Source organism: Uloborus diversus, unplaced genomic scaffold (assembly GCF_026930045.1).
Source record: "Uloborus diversus isolate 005 unplaced genomic scaffold, Udiv.v.3.1 scaffold_126, whole genome shotgun sequence".
In the NCBI taxonomy this organism is placed as follows: domain Eukaryota; kingdom Metazoa; phylum Arthropoda; class Arachnida; order Araneae; family Uloboridae; genus Uloborus; species Uloborus diversus.
In genome coordinates, this window is record NW_026557943.1 from 272,360 (window position 1) to 295,311 (window position 22,952).

The 22,952-nt window shown below is 34.2% G+C and overlaps 1 protein-coding gene across 1 annotated transcript in view; it reads right to left on the minus strand.

The window, feature by feature from the left end:
- Nucleotides 1-20,067, minus strand: part of LOC129232548 (zinc finger protein 583-like) — a 37,820-nt gene extending 17,753 nt beyond the window's left edge. Inside the window, exons 1-3 of the mRNA XM_054866683.1 lie at nt 19,990-20,067; nt 12,901-13,047; nt 8,094-8,152 (exon numbers count right to left, since the gene is read on the minus strand). Coding sequence (XP_054722658.1) covers nt 8,094-8,152; nt 12,901-13,047; nt 19,990-20,067 — 284 coding nt within the window. The remainder of the gene's footprint in view (nt 1-8,093; nt 8,153-12,900; nt 13,048-19,989) is intronic.
- Nucleotides 20,068-22,952: the final 2,885 nt, after the last annotated feature.

Here is a 22,952-nt window from a genome sequence, read left to right on the forward strand (position 1 = left end):
GGAAGTTGCTACGAAACAAGTGACTTTACAACATTTTTTGTTGATTATTATTTAAAGATTTCATTTGTTATGAAATGAAGCTATTACAATATTGCATAAAACATTGTTTAAACACTTTTAGCTACTAATGAAAACAATAATGTCTTAATTTTTATTACATACTAGGTGTAAGTAATATCACAAAGTATTTGTATGATAAACAATCACAATGATACTTACTTGAAAAGGTTTTAGGTGTAACATTGAAAATCTAGTAAATCTTCTCATTGCCTCCATAAGCAAGAATAAAATTATAATATCTTCTTTTTGCCAGCAAGATAATTTTTATGACAGAATATACAGAAATGATCCTGCCGATAAGAATTACCCAGCTAATTCGTATAGATGCTGCGCTGCAGTTCCTAGCATGTGTAAAATCGCTTTTTTTTCCAGTGCATGATGGTCCTTCATAAAAAAAGAGGCTCATTTGTTTCGAACGATTATCAACGATTTACGTAGTTGTTCAATTTCGAAGTTGCACTTTGAAATTTACTTCATCGAAATCAGTGCCGTAACAAGACACAAAGATGGCTACCTTTCCCCTGATTTTGGAAGGTTTATTGTTACCATAGAAACGAAAGCATGTGACATCAATAGCCAATCACTGCATTTCGGACTTCGCTTTTCTGACTTGGAGTTGTGGACGATCCACAACCCATTCCCGACGAAGTCAGGCAGGTTTTGTAGCGCGAAAACTGGTTTTCGAGCTCAAAATGACGTCACATGTCCGAAAGCGGGAACCGTGTAAATCGGCACTTAGGCAAAAGGTGGTGCATATTGATGAAGCCCGATTTGTTTTGGGGTCAGAGGGTATCAGCTCACGGATGAGGAGGCACCCTGAAGAAAGGTACCACACCACCCATTCTATCGCACGACACACTGCCCGCACAGCGGGCATAGTGGTCTGGGAGGCTATAGCCTATGATAGCTGGCCTACTCTAGCTGTGGTACGTGGAAACTTAACGGGCCAGCGTTATGTTAATGACATTCTGCAACCACATCTAGGACAGTTCTTAAACGGCCTCCCAGGAGCAATTTTTCAGCAAAATAATGCTCACCCGCATAAAGCTACAGTTGCTCAAGACTTCTTGCGTCCGTTTGTGACTCTTCCATGGCCAGCCCGCTTTCCCGACTTATCCCCTATGGAGCATTTATAGGATCAACTGAAACGAAAGATGTCGCCGTGCTACATCTGTGCAAGATTTAGAAGTGCCCGTTAAGCATTTTAGGGTCCATCGGCCTTAGAACAACATCAGACGTTTATTTAGCTCAATGTCATACCGTGTTGCAGCAAAAGTGGGTCCAACGCGCTATTGAAGTACCACTCTGTATTTATCTCTTTTCTTAGCCTGCATTTGTTTAATAGTCTAGATTTTAGGATCAAGTGTATCTCTCATCTGTATTATTCTGTACATTGAATTTCACTTCAATCCAATGCGTTTTTCTTGGGGCGCTATTTTCAATGTGTAATATTTCAGCGCCTAATAAACGCTTCTTTATAATTCTATAAAAGGTCTTTAAAATACTGTAAACGAAAGACGAACCATTCAGGGCCGCGCCACGCCTGATCGGCGCCGTCGTGCAAATGTCCTTTGAGCGCCTTTATGCTCTGGCGTTCGAGGAAAATATATTTAATACCTGGAGAAAGATTTTATAAACAAATATAAAATTAAAAAAAAAACGTTTGGCATTTAATTTATACAAAAAATAATGCGTGAATATTTAATTTCGCAATATGGTGTACGTTTTTACTTCATATCTCGAAGTTATTCCGATTTCAGCAGCTCCTCTGATATGCTAATAATGCGTTTTGGAAGAAGAAAATATTTTAATATCTAAGTTATGTAAAGCCACTTTTAATATCTATCTAATCTCTAAGTGATGAACAGTTAATAAAACTTTTATGAATGTTAAAATATGACAGGAGCAGTGGCTTAACTAGAAAATAGTTTTAGGGGGGCACAAATTGAAAAAAAAAAAAAAAAAAAAAAAAAAAAAACTTTTAATAAGAGGGGTCCGGGGGTTCTTTCCGGAAAATATTTGAAACTTTTAGTTTGAAAAACGCAATTTTAGACGGTCTTTGATGGTGTTATTGGAAAAAATGGTACAAGGGACTCCGTGGGAACTTAAGAAAGTTGAAGCCTTAAAATGTGATTATAGACCATATTTATTGACGTTAGAATGAGGGATGGAACTCGGGGATTCTACCCGATCTTTCTTTTTTTTTTTTTTTGAAAAATAAATAGAAATCAATACCCCTTTTCTCCTCTTCAATTTTTCGAAATTGAACTTCCATAAACGCAATTGTAGACAACTTTGAAGATTTTTTACAAGAAGGAAATTCTGGAGCTTCCCCATGGAAATGTTTTCAAAATTCAAGTCCTAAACACCTAAGCAGTATTCTAGGACATTAGGAGAAGTGGTTCGGAGGCTATTCTAAGTTATTTTTTCGAACTAGAAAAAATAAAAACAATAATGAAAAAAAGAAATAGGACGGAGGGGGAGTAGCTGACCAATTAGATGAAAAGAAATTACAGTTTTACCGCACTATCATTATTTTTTCCTTATTAAAATCACTTTGTTTTCCAAAGACGCGTTCCCCTCTCCCCTTCAATAGTAAATATTTTTAATTCATCTTAGTTCAAAAGCATTCAACTAAGCCTTGGGTTGGGAGGCCATGAGCGGTGCAACCAGAGGGATGCCTGTGGACCCCTACCCCCTTCTGGTTGAGGCACGGAACAGGAGGCTACTGATTATGTTTATAAATTGAAGGATAATATTGTAGAGAATATTCCACCTTAAAACCTGAGCCTGAAACTTGCGGGTAAAACAAAAAATTCTAAAATACGAAATCGTTAACAAGGCATTGCATTTAATATATAAAACAAACACATTGTCCAAAGCTATTTCTTCACTTTAATCTGGATCTCTGTGAGGCGCATAGACCGTTCGGCCGATTTTCATGAAATTTGATACAAAATTAGTTTGTAGAATTGGTGCACCTCGAAGCGGTTTTTTGAAAATTCGATTTTGTTCATTTTCTCTTCCAAATTTAAGAACATTTTACCGAGCAAATTATCACAATGTGGACGAATAAATTACGAAATTATCATAACGTCAGCGGTAGAAGTGATCGACTTGTCCCATATAGGACATTTCCACAAAAAATATAGGACAAATATAGGACACATTATATGAATAATTTTGCTATGAAAATAAAATAATACAGATCATATATTATTTAGTTATTCTTATCAATGATTTTGTTAAAAAGAACCCCTTAAACAAAATTATAACTTACATCTGAAATGAATTTCTTGTAGTTGAAAGAATAATTTTTGAAAAAAGTGTACTTTACAGTAAATAACTAAACAAAATTTGAACAAAGATAATTTTTATTTTTTCTTTCTCACTCATGACCCAAGTACTAATTCCACTGTCCTTTGGTTTTATATCTAAACTGAACCCTTTACCACTTGTATAAAGAACAAACAGAGCCTGGGAAGGATCCTTCTGACGTTTTTCAGAATTTTCTTTATGCTTGAATGTTTTAGTATGCAGCCTCAATTGCGAAAATCCACTATTGCTTATGAGCACTGAACAGTTGCAAAATGGCAAAAAGCGGTAAAATCATCTTTTCCTTTAATGCACCTTGCACCAAAATTTGTACAATTAATGTCCTCCTGGTTCAACCTATCCACACGAAATTTTGTTAAGCGATGCAATTTCGCAATTATAATTCCACTTATTACAACAAACTACGTTTTAACATCATAAGGAACTAACATTCCACGATCCCAAAATTCCACAAAAAGAAAAGATTGCAAAAAGAATATTAAAACATTCCGTTTAGAAAATACACTGAAACACAAAATATACCAACGAAAACCATGATGGAAAACAAAACAAACGGCTGGTTCCCCCCCCCCCCTCCCAAACGCAAAATTCTAAAACCAACTACAGATTTAGTTCTCGAAACTCCACCCACTATAGAGTGACGTTCACTGGGTGATTGCTGTAGCCAAAGAGAGAAGATGCCTGTCGTAGGATTTACTCAGTTGAGTTTTTGGGGATATTTCGATAAATGGGAATCTGGCGCAGTTGTCTTATTTTTGGCGTAAATAATTTTATTTTGAAAATCCTGCTGATTTATAGTAACCCTACGTGAATAGATGTTTCCTTTCTCTTTGTTTAGATTTGCAATGAAAAATACCTCTTGTACAGGTGGTGGAGCAAAAAACTGACGCCAATTAAGAATGATCGCCAGATTCCCAACTATCGAAATCTTCCCGAGTTTTAGAATTTGAAATTAGTTTGGGCACGTACTTTCAGCAAAAATCCGATGTCAGAAAGTGTTATTTACTGTTCCTTTTAAAAGATATATTGGGTAAAAAATGGGAATATAGGAAATATAGGACATTTTCAAAAATATAGGAAATATAGGACGATTTGATGCTTTTTTGAAAATATAGGAAATATAGGACATATAGGACTACTTCGACCCCTGTAACGTGGAACCGTAACACGGGCAAGCAAATGAATATAGCAAATTGGCGAGAATTCAAAATTTGTAAATATACCTGCGAACCAAATGACCTTTTAATTTTCTACTACGGGCAAAGCCGTGCCGGTACCACTAGTACACAAATAGCTGAAGAAAAATGGGGTGGAGGAATTGAGCAATTATGGTCAAGTCGTTACTTTTCGGAACTAAAAGCTTAATCTAAGTTATTAACTACAATATATGCACATTATGCACAGTAAATAATATGTATATGTGGTTATCGTAGTTTTTAATGTATGATAACATGCTGCAGTGAAATTACCACGAACAATAGTTAAAAATCACAAAAAGACATATTCCATGAATTATAATATAGCATATTCATCGCAAGAACCAAAATAGGGAAAAGCAAATTTCTTGCGCTGCTTCTTATGCTCAACCTTGTGAAATTATAGAAATACCGAAATAGCATTCATGGCTCCACATATGACGAAAAATGCTAATGTATGGATTAATTAGCATCATATGTTTTCAGTGTAAAAGATTGCGCTTTTGAATAGCATATTTAGACGGAAAAAAGCAATAATTTTTCCTTATAGATAGGCAGCAAGTAGGATTGCTTGTTTTAATGAGCAGTATAATTTCACAGCTACTTTTATATATATAATGAAAAGTTCAATTTTATCATTATTATTATTAATATTATTATTTGGTTTGGAAACTTTCCCTCCCATTTGGAACATTTTTGATTCGTAGAGCTTGGCGCCTTTTTGACTCTGGCGCCGTCGTGCGCCGCACGACCTTGCACATAGGGACGGCGCGGCCCTGGAACCATTCGTTTGGCATGAAGTTATTTCTCTTTAATCGTAATTTTCTGATTTTCAGTCTATTCTGGTTCCTCATCAAAAAGTAGACAAAAACTCGTTTTCTTTTCATTTCTCGCTTTTCTCAACACTCTTCGCACACTCAAAGATTTAATCTGAGTACAGGGACCAGAGTTGCACTACCAAATAGGCAACTCAGCTGCCTACGGGCACCGAGTCTTTTAATGGGTCCAAAGAAATACTAAGGTTGAAATAAAGTTCCCTTTACATGAAATACACCGCCAGCTCAGTCAATTCCAGCCGAGGACTGCAGTTTCGTGCTTATTAGCACTCATCAGCCCGGCATAGGAGTGACTGAGCTGGAGGTGAAAACCTCTTAAGGAAGCCTAGAGTGCCAAACAAACTGCTAGCTAATTCAGAATCAGCACTGACCAGACGAGTGACCGAAACAATGGTGTCGGTTCAAATGAACCGGTCACTCATCATACTGTACAGCAGTACCAACTAGAGCTACTAGTACTATCTCTTGCCCAAGACAGAGGAGGGGTTCACCTACTACGTGTACTGGTTATCTCCAAATTTTAATTTTGCCACTTACATCCCTTTGCTTCTCACTGCCTCAAATGTAACCGTCTCCTCCATGATTCTGCTCCATTTGCGTTGAAATTTGATAGTTATTTTCTCTGTAATGTACGTGAGGGGCCCTGGTTTTTGACGTTATGAAGTTTCTCGGGGATTTTTTTTTTTACTTTGTTTGTTTTGTACGGGGGGGGGGGGAGGGGCGCCGAAACGAGGTCTTTCCCCTGTTCGAAAATTACCCAGTTACGTCCCTGGTTGTGAGAGATAAATTACAGTACTGACTTATTCTTAATAATTAAAACATTTGTTGTCAAATTAAAATAAACGGATAAGCTTTCATGCAAGGTTGGCCAGGTTTTGGACACTGCGGTAAAAACACTGGTTTTTTACCGTCCTGTCTCAAACCCTTGTGCCCAAAACTATATTTTTAGAAAAATTGTATTCAGTGAAAAAACATTAAAAACAAAATAAATGTATTAAAGTAATGTTTTATATTGAACATTTATTCAATGAGAACATTCAACTTCTTTATGTAGCTAATTTCAATCTAGTTACATACAAGTTTGAATTCTTGATTAAAATTTCAATTTATATGCTTGAGTTTATTTACTTTTTTTTTTAAATATTATGTAGTAATCAAATTTAATTATGTTTATGTATGTGTGCAAATGAAAGCAGTGTTGGCAAGGTTTTTCTCATCCTGTTCAAAACCCTTGTGTCCAAAAGTGTCCCAAACTACTGCTTGAGAAATTATATTTTGTGAGAAAATATCAAAAACAGAAGAAAATGTGGCATATTTTTTTTTTTTGACTATTTAATATCTTTATTCAATGTGAACATTAAACAATAAATATATATGCAACTTATTTATGCAGCTGATTTTACTCTAGTTATTTAGAAATTAAATTCTTCATTAAAAATTTCAATTTGTATGCAGGAGGTTTTTTTTTCCCATAAACCAAATTTTTGACATTTATGCATGTGTGCAAAAGTGTTCGAAATATAGTGCTATAACGGCTTAAATACAATAATTACGATTTTTAGTAATTACAGAATTTATTATATTAAAAATATGAATTTAAAAAGAATAGCACAAGTTTTTTAACATAAGTGTTTAATCATCAATTCCTTGTTCTTTAATCAATGATTTAAAAAATCATTTTTGTTAAAATATCATGTAAAACTATTTTCCAAAACACTAAAAAATTAGCTTTTTTTTTTTTTTTTTTTTTTTTTTTTGCACCTAAATATTGCTCATTTAATAACATTCCTTTGAGTTATTAAATGGAACGAAATTAGCTGTCTTGGTATTGTTGTGGAATTTCCTTTCATAACTCTACCAACTGTTACATAAGGAAGTTTTTATATAATTATTGGCAATTTTTTTAAGTAAAATATTTTTAAATGCACATTTTGGAGAAAAATATTTTCAAATACTCATTAATTAAACCCCATTAATATCTATATTTATGCATTATGAATATTGCAGTAAGTACAAATTGATTAGATTACACCAATTTAGCTTTAGCATAGTTTTGGACAGTTTTGGACGGTAAAAAAACCACCTGTCCTGTCCTAAACCAGTTTTGGACAGTCCCAAAACCCAACCCCTGCTTTCGCGGTGGGGGTAACGTGTTTCGATTGAATTTCAAAATCAAAATTTTAAGTGTAATATAAGTAAAACCCCTGTGTTAGATCATTATGCTAGGAATGTACTTTTATATTTCCATTCAACTACTAAAGAGCATTCTGAATTCAATCAACTGTTACTACGAACAGAATGTTGAATTTGTTTTTTTTTTAGAAATACATTAGTGTTTTCATAAAAAAGAAAAGAAAGAAAGCAATAAGAAAGAAAACGGGGAAAAATGTTTGGAAACTACTTTTGTTTAGAAGGAGAATTTGGAAGTCGTACCGGTGGCGAAATTTAAGATCTGAGCCTAGCATATTAACAGCTTCTGTAATATCGCAGCTAAAAAGGATTTAACTGCCATTAATAACTGGAGCATAAACTCCGGGATGTTTTTCTCTAAAAGTTTTTTTGAAAAGTCATTCGGAATGTTATTTTTTAACGAATTAAAAAATATCTAATACTCTTCAAACAATTACACTGTTCTTTCTTGATTGCATCATTTTAGAGAACAAACCCTAAACCCAGCTTTTGCTCTACAAAAGCTAATAACTCAAATGCAAAAGATAAAACATCCTGTAATTTCAGATTTTTATTCTGTTCATGAATAACAACACATTCATAAAAAAATTGAGACAAAAACCTTTTTAGTTGATAAGCATCAAGGTATCAATACATTTGACTAAGATTTAGAGGAAACTTTTTTTAAGACAGCTTAAAATCTCTAAATAAATCCAGCAATATTAAGTTTAAGCCTTTTTTTTTCAACAATGCAAATACTAACAATTTTCAGCAACATACTACTACTTTGACTCTTTCTGCCAAGAAAGAAAAATATGTAGGACTATACCCAACAGGGGCAAAAAATACAAAAATTCTCTGGACTGAAATGTGTAGGACAAAGAGAGGTATGTCATAAATTTAGCTTTAAAATAAATAAAAGGATTGAATACAGACCTTCATGTGATTAACAAAAAAAAAAACTTGTTTAATACAAAAAATGTTTAAAAATACAAATGTAAATTAACACACAAAAGAATCAATGATAATTAATGAAGAAATACAATTAAAAAAATTCTCTAATGAGGAATAATTGGTTTTTCATCCCTGGGACGTTATTTCTCATTTTATTTAAATGTGAAAAATAAAGTGTAACACAGGGTGCGTAACACAGGCGACAGGCTTACAAATTAATACTTCATTACAACAAAGTATTGTAGTCAAAAATGACTTTTTTTGTTACATAAGTAAGAAACAGGGGTAGTATGACATCTGAGCCTGCACTGCATCATATCAGATATCAGGGGTAACTACTGGGGGGAGGGGGGGTGCAGGTTGTGACATTGAAACTTTAGAGGGAGGGATAATTTTCAAGAGGTTTTGATCTTATTTTAGAGGAGGTATGTTTTGTAGAATTTGACGCCCCATTCTACTTTTCAATGGTTATAATAACACAAGTATCATATCAGGAAGCATTGAACAGCACTTAACAGATGGAATGAAGAAGTGAACTGAATTGATCGGCTGGGTCGAATCTCACTTGTGTACTTGTATGCATTTTCAATCTTGTTCCTGTCAATGTTTCTATTTTAAATTACCTTTGAGAATAATGCAATGTTATAAACAGGTGTCACCTCTCTTCACACAATTATATACATAAAAGACAGGGGGGGGGGAGTTCTTAAAAAATCAAGCTTTCGACGGATCTTTTTCAAATTTGGCACAGAGGCTCTTTGATGCTCAGTTATTTTACACAGGCTAGTTTTCTTTCCACTACGGGGGAAACACCTAGATAGATGGTTTTTCTTTTAAAAATCTAGTTTTTTGTCGAATATTTCCTACATTTGACACAGACTCTTTATACTCAGGAATTCACATGAGGTAGTTTTCTTTCCGCTACGGGGGCAACACCCTGATAGACAGTTTTTTCTTAAAAAAAACCCAGTTTCAGTCAAATCTTTTCCACCGCTGGCACAGATGTCCTTTGACGCTTTGAAATTCCTCAGCTTTCCTCCTGCTATAGGGGTAATAATGTAAAATTCTCAAAAACAAATAATGATAATAGTTAGTTTTGAAGTGGGGAAATCTGTTATGCATGAAAAGAGATGTCTACCTTTTCTAATTGAAGCTGATGCTGTACATACAACTACTTAATACAAAAAATACACCGTCGGCTGTCATTCCATCCAAGGACTGCACTCATCAGCCCGGATAGGAAGTAACAGAGCAGGGAGGTGGAATATCTCCTAAGGGAGCAAGAGTGCCAAACAAACTGGTGGTTTATATAGAATTAGCACTGATCAGATGAGTGACCGAAGCAAAGATTTGGTTCAACTTAAATATTGAAGGCAAGGCATGGTGTTTTCAGTAAGGTACCGCCCTATAGCCAGGCCAAAGGCAGAAATAAAAGTGATAATTCTATATTACACCAAGTCTATATTAGCTACCAGTTTGTTTGGCACTTTTGGCTCCTTAACCCCTTAACGACCGATAATTTTCAAGAAAACGGACATAAAAGTGTCTATTTTTTTTAAAGAAAATGATATGAAAATAAGTGTATGAACAACATGTGCATTCAATTTTTCATTTTCAATATTTTTTTGATTGAAATTTTAAAATTTTTTAAAATTTTATGAAAAGTCAACAAGCAAGCAGAAAAAAGTTAAGAAATACGTCTTTAAAACATTAAAAAAAGAATTTTATTAATCTTTTGTGTAATTTAAGTAAAGATGAGAAAATTTTTCTTGTGTGGTAAATTTCAAAGCTTGAGATACAGAGGCCATTGTCACAATGTGGTAAGTTAGTACCAAATTTCCTTTCTTCATCTCTGCAATTACATTTAAAATCTGCAATTACATTTAAAATGGACTGGTGCTGCCATCTAGTGTATAAAAAGAGAAATAAAATGTATTCCGGGCAAAATAAATGAATTGGTTCTAATAGCTTCGTCACGTTAATATTGTACACCCCAGTACGGCAATATCACGAGAGCGAGCGGGAAGGGGTTAAGAGGTTTTCCACCTTCGGCTCAGATACTTCCTATTCCGGGCTGATGACTGCTAACAGACGCGAAACTGCAGTCCTTGGATGGAATGACTGAGCTGGTGGTGTATTTCTGCCTTAGAGCTGGCTATAGGGCAGTAACTTACTGAAAACATACTTAATATTCAGAATCACATTCTCTAAAACTGCGAAATGAAGATTCAAAAAATCAAAAGAATTTGTTTTTAATCACTTTATTGAAGTCATGATTTCATCAGGCTAATGTAAACTAACAAAGCCTACAATTTTATTTTTTAAAATACTATGCTTGTTTGAAATAATTGTATTTTCAATTTTTTTGTACTTACATTCAAAACATATTCATAGAATCAAAAACATCATGTTCAGTTGATAATCATCTCACACACACGTACTGTTACTTCATAATTACGAGAGGAGGAGGGGAGGCAACTTCTACAAAAACATAAGAACTAAATTGTTACTGGTGTTAGAGAAATGATTTTCTGTGAAAATTTATATTATTTATATTTATTCTGGAGTGCCCCCCCCCCACTCCTCAACACCACAAAGAATAAGAAAACTCCAAACACTTCTACAAGATTCAACAGAGCACAAAGCACCGTGACCCCCCCCCCCCCCCCGTCGAGGACACACCTGATTAAACGAACAGAAAATCTACCGAAACATCACACTGTATTTGAACACTATCACAATATTTTACTGCCCATGCATCGCAATGTTAGAATCAGCACAGGGGTGGCGACAGAAACTGACAGAAAAAAGTTCCCTGACTAAGTTTACCAAATTTCCCCGATTTACGTTACCAATGATAATAGTTTCCTTGCTTTGCCCTACTTGAAAACAATTGTATATTAAATAAAATGCAGTGTTTAAAACATTTTAAGCTGTTAATTAAAAGTATATTTTGAAAAGATGCTCCTTTGTTTTGTAAAAATAATGCATTAAATTATCTACAGGGAAATGTTATAGGAAATCTAAAACCATTATACTTTTCTTCCAGTAACCAGTTAACATAATAATCCTAAAAAAATAGTACAAAAACTCTTAAAAAAATATTTACTTATGATAAAACCAGAAAGTTTATTTAGAAATAATTTTGAACAACATTTTCAAGCAGCATAATTATTGCTGCAAGAATAACAAAAAAAAAAAAAAAAAAATTACTTATGTACACACGGTAACTCAATTTCAAATGATTTTCTTATTTGTTGGGGGGGGGGGGGGAATCTTAGATTACTTTTGTAACAAACATTGAAATGCGAAAAAAAAAAAAAAACAATCAATTTCAAAATATATTTATATGTATATATAACTTGGTTTAAAAATTAAAGAATTTTATAGTCTGAAAAAAAAAAAAAACTTTGTATAATCTGAGGCGACAGCGAATAATACGATGGTAAAAAACAAAGTTGATTCTCATTTAACATTCAATTTTAGCAGTTAACTTAAAAACGCAAAGAAGTAAAAAATTTTAAGCTTTTATCTGTATTAATTTAAAAAACAGATTTTTTCTTAAATCGTGATTACAGAACGCTTATTACTTCAAGACAATCGGTAAAGGCAAAGGAGCTAAGAAATTAATGGCGGCCTCCTCTTTACCTGTAAGGTTGTATATGTTATGTAGCATGGAACTCCTGAAAGGTAAATTTTAGCTACGTAAAATAAAAAACTCTACAGACAAGGAAGCAATAACAGGAAGTTCATCCTGTGTTTAATAAGTTAAGATTTAACACTTTGACAGAGAAAAAAAAAACACAAATATGCGCCAGTGTATAATCGCACCTCATTAATTTTACTTTTTTCTCAACAGATAATTGGCAGGAGACTCGTAGGAAATTAGGGTACTAAATTTTGCAAAGCAAAAAAAAAATTCTTCATTTAATCAATTTTTTCTGAATTTTTGTTATGTTTTCGAAATTCCCCGATTAAAGTTCCTTGACTTTTCCCTGATCTGTCGCCACCCTACAGCAACATCGGCGAGAATCAACGACAAGAATGTGGTTTTCTTTAGTATGTATCGTCAAATGTGTTTTTAAACTTTAACTCTGAGAAAGTGCTCAATTACCCTCATCACAAGAATATGGTTTTTTATTTGTGTGCATCCTCAAATGGGTTTTCAAACTTGAACTCTGAGAGAATGTCTTATAACACTGACCACAAGAATATGGTTTTTCATTAGTGTGTATCCTCAAATGTGTTTTTATATGTGACGCCTGAGAAAAAGTCTTTTTACAAAACTCACAAGAATACGGTTTTTCATTAGTGTGTATCCTTAAATGAGTTTTCAAATTTGATCTAACAGAAAATGCTTTTCTACAATACTCACAAGAATATGGTTTTTCATTAGTGTGTATCCTCAAATGGGTTTTCAAATTTGATCTAACAGAAAATGCCTTTCTACAATACTCACAAGAATATGGTTTTTCATTAGTGTGTATCCTCAGATGCTTTTTTAAAGAAGAACTAACAGAAAACGTCTTTTCACAATGCTCACAAGAATATGGTTTTTCAGTAGTGTGTATCCTCAAGTGCTCTTTGAAAGACGAACTATCAGAAAATGTCTTTTCACAATACTCACAAGAATATGGTTTTTCATTAGTGTGTATCCTCAAGTGCTCTTTGAAAGACGAACTATCAGAAAATGTCTTTTCACAATACTCACAAGAATATGGTTTTTCATTTGTGTGTATCCTCAAATGTGTCTTCATATGTGACGCCTGAGAAAATGTCTTTTTACAATACTCACACGAATATGGTTTTTCATTTGTGTGTATCCTCAAATGTGTTTTCATATGTGACGCCTGAGAAAATGTCTTTTTACAAAACTCACAAGAATATGGTTTTTTCATTAAGGTGTATCCTCAAATGTGTTTTCAAATTTCCAATCTGAGAAAATGTCTTTTTACAAAACTCACAAGAATATGGTTTTTCATTCGTGTGTATCCTCAAATGCTTTTTGAAAGAAGAACTATCAGAAAATGTCTTATAACACTGACCACAAGAATATGGTTTTTTCATTAGTGTGTATCCTCAAATGGGTTTTCAAATTTGATCTAACAGAAAATGCCTTTCTGACAATACTCACAAGAATATGGTTTTTCATTAGTGTGTATCCTCAGATGCTTTTTTAAAGAAGAACTAACAGAAAATGTCTTTTCACAATGCTCACAAGAATATGGTTTTTCAGTAGTGTGTATCCTCAAGTGCTCTTTGAAAGACAAACTATCAGAAAATGTCTTTTCACAATACTCACAAGAATATGGTTTTTCATTAGTGTGTATCCTCAAATGCTTTTTCAAAGACGAACTATTAGAAAATGTCTTTTTACAATACTCACAAGAATATGGTTTTTCATTTGTGTGTATCCTCAAATGTGTCTTCATATTTGACGCCTGAGAAAATGTCTTTTTACAATACTCACAAGAATATGGTTTTTCATTTGTGTGTATCCTCAAATGTGTTTTCATATGTGACGCCTGAGAAAATGTCTTTTTACAAAACTCACAAGAATATGGTTTTTCATTAAGGTGCATCCTCAAATGTGTTTTCAAATTTCCAATCTGAGAAAATGTCTTTTTACAAAACTCACAAGAATATGGTTTTTCATTAAGGTGTATCCTCAAATGTGTTTTCAAATTTCCAATCTGAGAAAATGTCTTTTTACAAAACTCACAAGAATATGGCTTTTCATTAGTGTGTATCCTCAAATGCTTTTTCAAAGACGAACTCGCAGAAAATGCCTTTTTACAATACTCACAAGAATATGGCCATTCATTAGTGTGTAAATGTAACCACAAATGGCTCTTCCAATGTCCTTTATGAGAAAATGTCTTTTTACAGTAGTCACAAACATATATTTTCCCTTCAGTGCACAATGTTCCATGAACATTTGAGTTTGTTTTTACAGGAACAGACATGTCCAATTAATTTGAAGATGATTTTTCACATAAAGCAGTAGCTCAAAGGCAGAATCTAAGGTAAATTCAATAATAAACCGACGCACACCAAACAACAATTACACAAACACTATATGCTTCGTCATATTTTTTTCAGTCCAACTTCTAAACTGCGAAATTTTACTTAAGTACAGCAAATGTCTCTGAGAAAACATGGATAACATATTTTTTTCTGACCATTAGAGAATGTTCATTCATGAATTTCTTCATTCATTCATGAATTAGAGAATTTTCATTCATGAGAATGTTAATTCATCAAGGTTACGGACTTTTATCAACAAACAAATGAAAACGTCAGTTGTCAAAGGCACCTCTTTCACGATGACTCTAAATTTATGCCTTAAGAGGCAAGTTTTCATAAAAACATATAAATATGACTTTTGTATCCTGAAATTAAAGGGACCTCCTGTGAGAGGTGTTTATACACAGGCCATGTTCAACAAGCATTCTTGGATTCAAAATTCTGGTATAAAATAATAAAATATTATTTCACACTACAAAGAAGTGTGACGATGAATGTCCTCTTTCAAAAGAATGTTCAGACAGCATACCTGCACCGAAAACTCTTAAACGTTTGAAAATCACTTGCATGAAAACTGAATCTCCTGAAGTCTATGTTGTGATGTCCGGTTTAAAGAGCCGAACTGGGCATGAAGAGGCACCTACATGCGAAAAGAAAGCATCTTAAAATATTTAATTGTAATCAACAGCAGAAAACTTATTTTAATAAAAATTTTTACATTCATAATCAAAACACAGCATTTAATTTGTTGAGTTACGGGGCAAATTTACAAGTGTAAGTCATTAAAAAAGTCACAACACATAATAAAAAATAATTTTCCACTTGGAATTTTTTTAATTTATTTTTCCATATTATCTTAAATAATGTTGATGCATCCATCCTGTTGTTTTATCTTAGCCTGCATTCCAGCTGCATTGATGTCACTGGGTTGCTGTCTCATCTAGAGTTGAACTTCATGTTGAACGTCGTCGTCATCTGTTCAAGATGGCTCCAGTACTACAGCATCCATCTCACTGTCGAGACCTGTTCCCGCGCTCTTTCCATTCGCTTGGTTCAGAGAAACATTTCCTTGGAGGCAAACTGTTGGCAGATGGTGATGACATCTGCCATTGATAACGTTCAATGATGTGAATGAGACAGCATTTTGAAGTAGGGGAGAGCGGGGTACTTTGTCACAAGTTGAATTTGGGAAAATTGTGAGAGCAGAGATAAATTTTACTACCAACTCAAGCTGCTCAAGGTCACTGCCTTAACTGCCTGCATTAACTTTGAAAATCAACAAATTCTAGAAACAATATTAAAAAAACGAAAGTTTCACAAAAACCTGTGTTTTAAAATAGAAAACATGTTTTTCTGTTCAAAACATAGTTTACTCATAAAGTAAAGTGCTAAGTTGATTGATATGAACAATTGCTTAGGTAACAACTTTTTCATGGTATTAAACTCAAGTTTCACTGTTTTTCGCCAAATTGCTTTTAAGCAATCTTTTAGCATCAGTTTTAGGGGATGGTGATTTCTTGAATTGTACACAGTACAAAGCTTATTGAGCTGAGATACAATGATATTTTCCCTACTTCTTAGGGCCCCCTCCCCCAAAAAAAATCGAAATATTGGTTAATGACATTTGCACTTTTCAAATTATAGTTTAAATTGCTCTTATTTTCTGAGACAAAAATTAGAATGTGCCTTTAAAAGATCACAAAATCAATGCTGATAAAAAAAAAAAAAAAAAACTTTCACAAAAATAGAATATTGATACAATATTTTCACAAAAATAGGTAGGGGGGAAAAAATTCTGGATTTGCCCCTGGCTATGCATGTGCCCAGTAATAATCACAGCAAAACACCAGTGTTGTATTGATAAATATAAAATATCATGCAAAATTAAATCAAAAAATCATTTAAACCCATGTTCTATTATTTACACTGTTGTTTATTGTAATATTAATAATTCATATACATTTTAGACTTATTCTACAAACCCTGTTTTTACTCGAACAAAAAAACGAAGTTGTTAGGTGTAGCATATTTACATCAAATTAGGAATTGATTATTGTTGATGTATATAGTGGACCAGATTTATTGCTCTTTCAATGATAACAGGCCTACTGGGGGACATTAACGACATTTAATCGAAAAATTAGGATCTTCGAGGACTTTGAAATAATGTTGACCTCTAATAATTAAAATTATGAGTTCAATCTGGGCAAAAATTATTATTGACAAAGATAGAACCAAATGAGCTGATGTGTTGTGCATCACACGACTTCCTCTTATGCCAATTTAATGATAATAGCGCCTTGGAGTAAGCAAGGAAACACTAAATATTTTCACCCCTAGTCTGTTGCGAAGCAAAACAAAAGAAAAAAAGGTTTTACACAGATTAATTTCCCCATTATTGGCAATTTTAATGTGACTCAGCGGTTAACTCTCTAAATATCGCCAATAGTGGCCAAATTGAATACTATTATAGTGTAAAAGATTTAGCTTCTTACTCAAATTTTAAGAGGGCGCTTAGTGACCCTTTCATTTAACTTCATTGAACACCATACAAAATGTCACAAATTTGGAAACATTTGATTTCCCCAGCTGTTTTCTTCTAAATAATAATTTTAGTGCAATGTATATGCGTATTACTAATGTATATTGTAATATGTAGCATTGTTTTTTCAGTTCAATGTATTTTAAACCCCCCTCCCCATGTTAATGAAGTTTGGGGGAGGGAGTTTAGCACTCTCATTCAGTTGAAATAGGAAGCTAAAATTCTTCCAGTATATTTCTATCCACAAGTGTAAAAATATTGAGGGTGTCCTGTTATCTAGGGAATTTCCTCATTATTGGCTTTTTTAATGTATTCTTTAGTTTACTCTCTAACTGTCACCAACAGTGGCTAAATTGAAACCAGATTTTTAAAAAAAATCACCAAATTTGTCACCACATTGGCGACAAAACTTGGCGACCAAAATACTGGCGATATATCGCCAAGTGTCCACCAAATTATGACACCACTTGAGTTTGCATCGAAATTAACAGTGATTTAACCCAAAAAGTTGTAAAAGACCCCTTTTGGAACATCCCAATGCAACCAAAATGGGAGGTGCGCAACTAGACCCCACTAGGAGTCTACTTACCAAATTTCAACTTTTTACGATATACCGTTTTTGAGTTATGCAAGGTACATGCACATACATATGGACGTCACGAGAAAACTTGTTGTAATTAACTTGGGAATTGTCAAAATGGATGTTTTGGGCGTCCATATGCTCTAAGGTATATCTGCACAGGTGGTCGGTTCGAAAAAGAAACTCGATATCATTCGAGGGCGAGCACAGTGGAAATTAAGGCCGATTTATGAGTGAATTTTTTTCTCATGAATACAATACTTCCTTTTTTGTAAAAGGAAGTAAAAAAGGGTTGGAGAAGTAAAGATTAAATTTTTTTAAAAATAGCCAGAAAAAATCTATTTCTTTATTTCGGAATGTCTTATCTCTCAAAAGTTTTAGTTTTGTGTCCTCAAATTCCGAAAAAAAATAATAAAAAACTCTAAGCTGACGACTTTAATTTGCGCATAAGGCTGAAAGTTTGAAAAAATGTGTTTAAAAATTGAAATTTTTAGAAATTGAAGATGTCAGCTTAGAAATTTTTTATTATTTTTCCTCAATTAAAGATATCAAACAACTTTTGAGAGGTAAAGCAATTCCAAAATAAAGAAATTGATTTTTTCGAACCACCCTAGCGTACATGCACACACATATATGTAATTCTTTAAAAAAAATCAAAAAATAGTGTTTCTCTGACCTCTTTTGAACCCTTTACAATACAAAAATGTCTTTCCTGAGATCAAAACTGAACAGCATACTCCAAATGAGGTCTTACTAAACGCCTCTCACTGAGAGGTCAGCCTATATAAAGCCTAAGGAGTTTTGCCAGGACCATCAAAATGTTTTTAGAATATCGGGGTGTTCACATTAGGGAGCGTTGGGATACAGAAAGTCCACTGTATAATTATGTGATATAGCCTCACAGTGACAAGGAGTGGGTGAGAAAATAACAGGTTTTTTTTTTGCATTTTTGTCATCTGTTGTAGTTTACCTTTATTGTATACAAAATCTTGAGAGGGGGAAAAAAAGTCAAATTTCAGCAGGTACACACATGAAAATTTGGCCCTTTTCTTCCCTGAAAAGAAAAGATACTCACGGTCCACTTTCCTATTGGCGTCCAAATACCAAACAGTTGAGAAAAGTTCGGTGGATTCCTGTTCCGCTGTCTTCTGCCAACATTCGAAGGATTAACTTGAACATACTAACCAAAGGAAGTTTTGTATTGGATACAAAAGATGGTCCGGCACTTGGAAAAATTATAAAAACAAATAGCGACTCAAAAAAGTAAACAAAAAAGCTAAATAGGAAGCTTTAATGAGATTAAAATCACAGCAACATGCGAACGTGACCCGGGGATGGCGCGTCAACAATGCAATCGGTCGCAGTTAATTCATTTCAATAGCGGGCACCCGCCTCCAAGCTTGCAATGAAATACAAGCAACAGCTCCTCCTCTTCAATCCGCATCAAAATGGTCGTGCTCGAATAGTGTTACCTATTATAACAGGCTTCGACGCTTTTGATGTAAAAAATAATTCGGTGTGTATTCCCAAAACGATTTTAATGGCATAGAAAAATAAAACTGGAGGCGAAAAATCTTGAAAGTTGAAGGTTTTGGTAGACTATAATCATAAAATTACTCTAGCGCTTGTGCACTAGGCCGAATGAACCTTTTTTTTGGAAATTTGGAGTTTTATGTTTATAAAACGTTTCCCTATAGTCCCACATGCCTTACAAAAAAGATTTATCAGCACTCCTGCTGGTTCCTCTTTCCCTTTTTCTGATGCTCCAAACTGAGGGTAAAATTAATTGTTCTCATAATTATTTAATTAATTATCAAGGAATCAGGTACGAATGCGAATGCTAAGCATTCATTGACAATTAATTTATAAAATCCTAAGGATCTTCCAAAAATAAAATTGTTCTTCTTACAATGTTTAAACCAAATAACCCAGGTTTAAACTTTAAAAAAAAAAAAAAAAAAAAAAAAAAAAAAAAAAAAAAAAAAAAAAAAAAAAAAAACCTGGTGTAATCCAAAAAAAAAAATCAGTTTTTTTTTCAAAATAAATATTTGAATAAAATAATAAAAAGGTTTTACCAACCCTGTGCTCAATTGGACACAAATCTGGTGTTCTCACAGGCCAAGGTAACATGTCGACACCCTGTAGAGCATGTTACATTACAACAGCGGTGTGAGAGCAAGCGTAGTCCTGCTGGAAAATCGCCCCTTGAGTGATGTTCATTAATGGCAATACTACAGGTTGCAATACCCGACTGACATACAAATTTGCAGTCAGTGTGCATGGAATAACCACGAGAGTGCTCCCACGGGCATAGGCCGCAGACAGTTTGTTGCAGGCGTTCTCCTGGCCTCCTTCTGACCAACACATGCCGTCAATGGCACCAAGCGAGAATCTGCTTTCATCAGAATACGGATCTCCACTCAGTATTCCAATAAGCTCTGGTTTGACGCCATTTTGGCATCGCAAACTGCAAGGTCTTGGCTTAAGTGGAAAACACCACACAGGGCATCTGACTCAGAGCTGCCCGTGAAATTACTGACATTTCGTTGTATCACTGTGGCACCAAATGCAGCTCGAGTTTCTGCTACAGACGCAGGGCCGACCCTATTAGTTCTGAAGCACTAGGAGTTACTGACAATGATCCTCCCTCCCTGCCATAGAATAATAATAATACTATAAAATAATAATATATTAACAAAATAGAAATCATAGTAAAGTGGTTAAAATTTGTGAGTTTCTAATTGAATTCCAAACTGGGTTTTGAATATCCAAGCACTGGTACACACTTTACATTATCTTTTATACCATTAAGTGTATCTTATGGCACTGAAACCGATTTTAATATTTTCAAAAGTCTCTTAAATGACGCAATTTGTCGCCTCTAAAATTAAAATGAACTTCTAGTTGAATTCCGAACTATGCTTTGAATGTTCAAACACTGGTGCACACTCTAAATTGTCACGATTATTATTATTTTCAACATCGAAGCAGTGAATCTTATAGCGCTGAAACAGATATTCATGCTTTAAAAAAAGTTTCAGCTTCGAAATTTGCCACTCTAGGCAGGCGCCTACCTTTAGGAGCCTGGCCTGCGTAGACGCAGTACGATGTGACCACCAAATATGGTGATCTTCCCTCTACGTAGACCACGTGGCAGCCTGGAAAACGTTCTTCTTGAGGCATTACCCTCCCTTGATCACAGCTTCCGAAAATCATGCACTGTGGACTCATTCCCACTAAGCATTTATGCAATATCGTGGAGACAAAATCCACCAGCCTATTGCACAACGTCATTCAAACTAGCCTCCGTCTTCTTAAAAGCATTTTACGCTAACATCAACTCAATACGTCGAATTTCATGGCATCGCAAATGAAAAAAAAAAAAAAAACACTCACGAACTTTGCAGCACGCATTTAAGGCAACCCTCATTTGCGAGTTCTGAGTAGCGCTCCTAGTGCTTCACTTATGCAAGTAATTAATTGATGTCATCTTTCACATGTAGAAACACGCCCACCAAACTTCGTTTATTTAGAACAAGTTTTTCTTGGTGTTGGTTTTTTTTTTCCCACCAGTGTTATGTATTGTGCACTCATATACGTAGATGTATAAAACAAACTTTAAAATAGCATAAGTATTCTTAAAAATTTCAATTCATCAGGGAAAAACCCTGCAAATTTCGGTAAAAGGAAAAAAAAAAAGTTAAATTAAAAAAAAAATAATCTATAGCCAATTCTGGGAATTCCAATGATTTGTTTTGATTGGCTAATTTTTTCAAAAATCTTACGTATGTTTTTGTTAAGAATGAAAACCAAATATGGGTATTTCCAAAAGTTACGTTTTTCTAAACCCTTCCCATAAGTTAAGAGTTTCTTTGAGGAAGGGGGGGGGGGGGTGAAATTCAGAAAAGGGAGAGGCAATGGGTTACTAGAAGTGTGAAAACATATTTTTTAATAAGAATATGTTCATGAAAAATGGTGTGATGAAGGGTGGGGGAGGGGTAAAATGAAGTCTTACATTTTGTGACTAAGAGGGGGGTTCAAAAATGATGAATAAAATTGTGACATCATTCGCGGACAACCGCTTGCAACAACTTCAAGGAAATGAAAATTTTGTTTGTTGAAAGAGAAATTCAAGCTCCATTAAATAACAAGTAACATAATCAGCTAAATAAATACATTGAGTTGTAAATAAACATTAAAAGCAAATGGAGATGCACAATTAGAAGGGGAGCGGGGGGGGGGATAATGAGTAGGACAACTGAAGTGACTTTTCAATTTTTGGCATTAGAGAAAGTAAGAAAGTCAAGTGACAAACCTGACGAGAAACACATAAACACACAAGCAGCATTTCAAGAGACAAATTTATTGACCAATAATCACAAACGTCAAGTCTTCCGTGAAATTCATTTTTCAAATGCATTCCTTGGTTGTTATAAAAATGCACAAAGTACTGAACATTACAGGCACTTGCGAAGATAGTTTTATCTTTTCAAAATGAAAATATCACAACTCTTTAGTATTAGTCAAGTGAAATACATTTAATCGAAACATTTAAAAGGAACACATACTGGGTAATCTTTGCTTTGCCTACTGCAGAAAAGTTAATACAAGAAATGATGAACTAAAACAAAATGCTACAAGATAGAGCTAAACCCATAGGCGGCAGGGGCACTAAAAATGTGGGGGTCGAAAGAGGAGAAAGGGAGGAGGAAGTTAGATAGGCCGGGAGGGGGGAGAGGTCCCTAAAGGTGACTTTTTTTTATCGAGATTAAATTCTAATGTCATTATTGATTACACGACTTTTTCTAAAAATCTTGGGACATAGTTTCAAAAGTCAGGACGAATGGCAACAGTGAACGCCCTCCTTCCAATTAAAAGCTTAAGTTAAATTTTCTAAACATAATAAAATGAGAAAATTTTAAAATAAACACATTGAATCAATTCTTCTTTCTTTAAACAAGTGAATCACTCTATTTGATCATTTCTCAATCGATTGTTAATTCTGAACTCAGGAAAGGGAAGGGACACGTCCCTAAACTTTTGAAACTGAAGTGGCAGTTACAGCCCCCACCCCCCCACACGCGAGCCGCCTAGAGCTACACCATTACAGCATTGTTCAAAAATTTCAAACATTGATGCTCTTGCAACCAACTGAAGCCTATAGAATAAAAATCTTTTTCATCCAAAAAAAAAAAAAAAAAAAAAATGAATTCGAACCATTTCAACACATTAGCAATGAATGCCCTTAATCT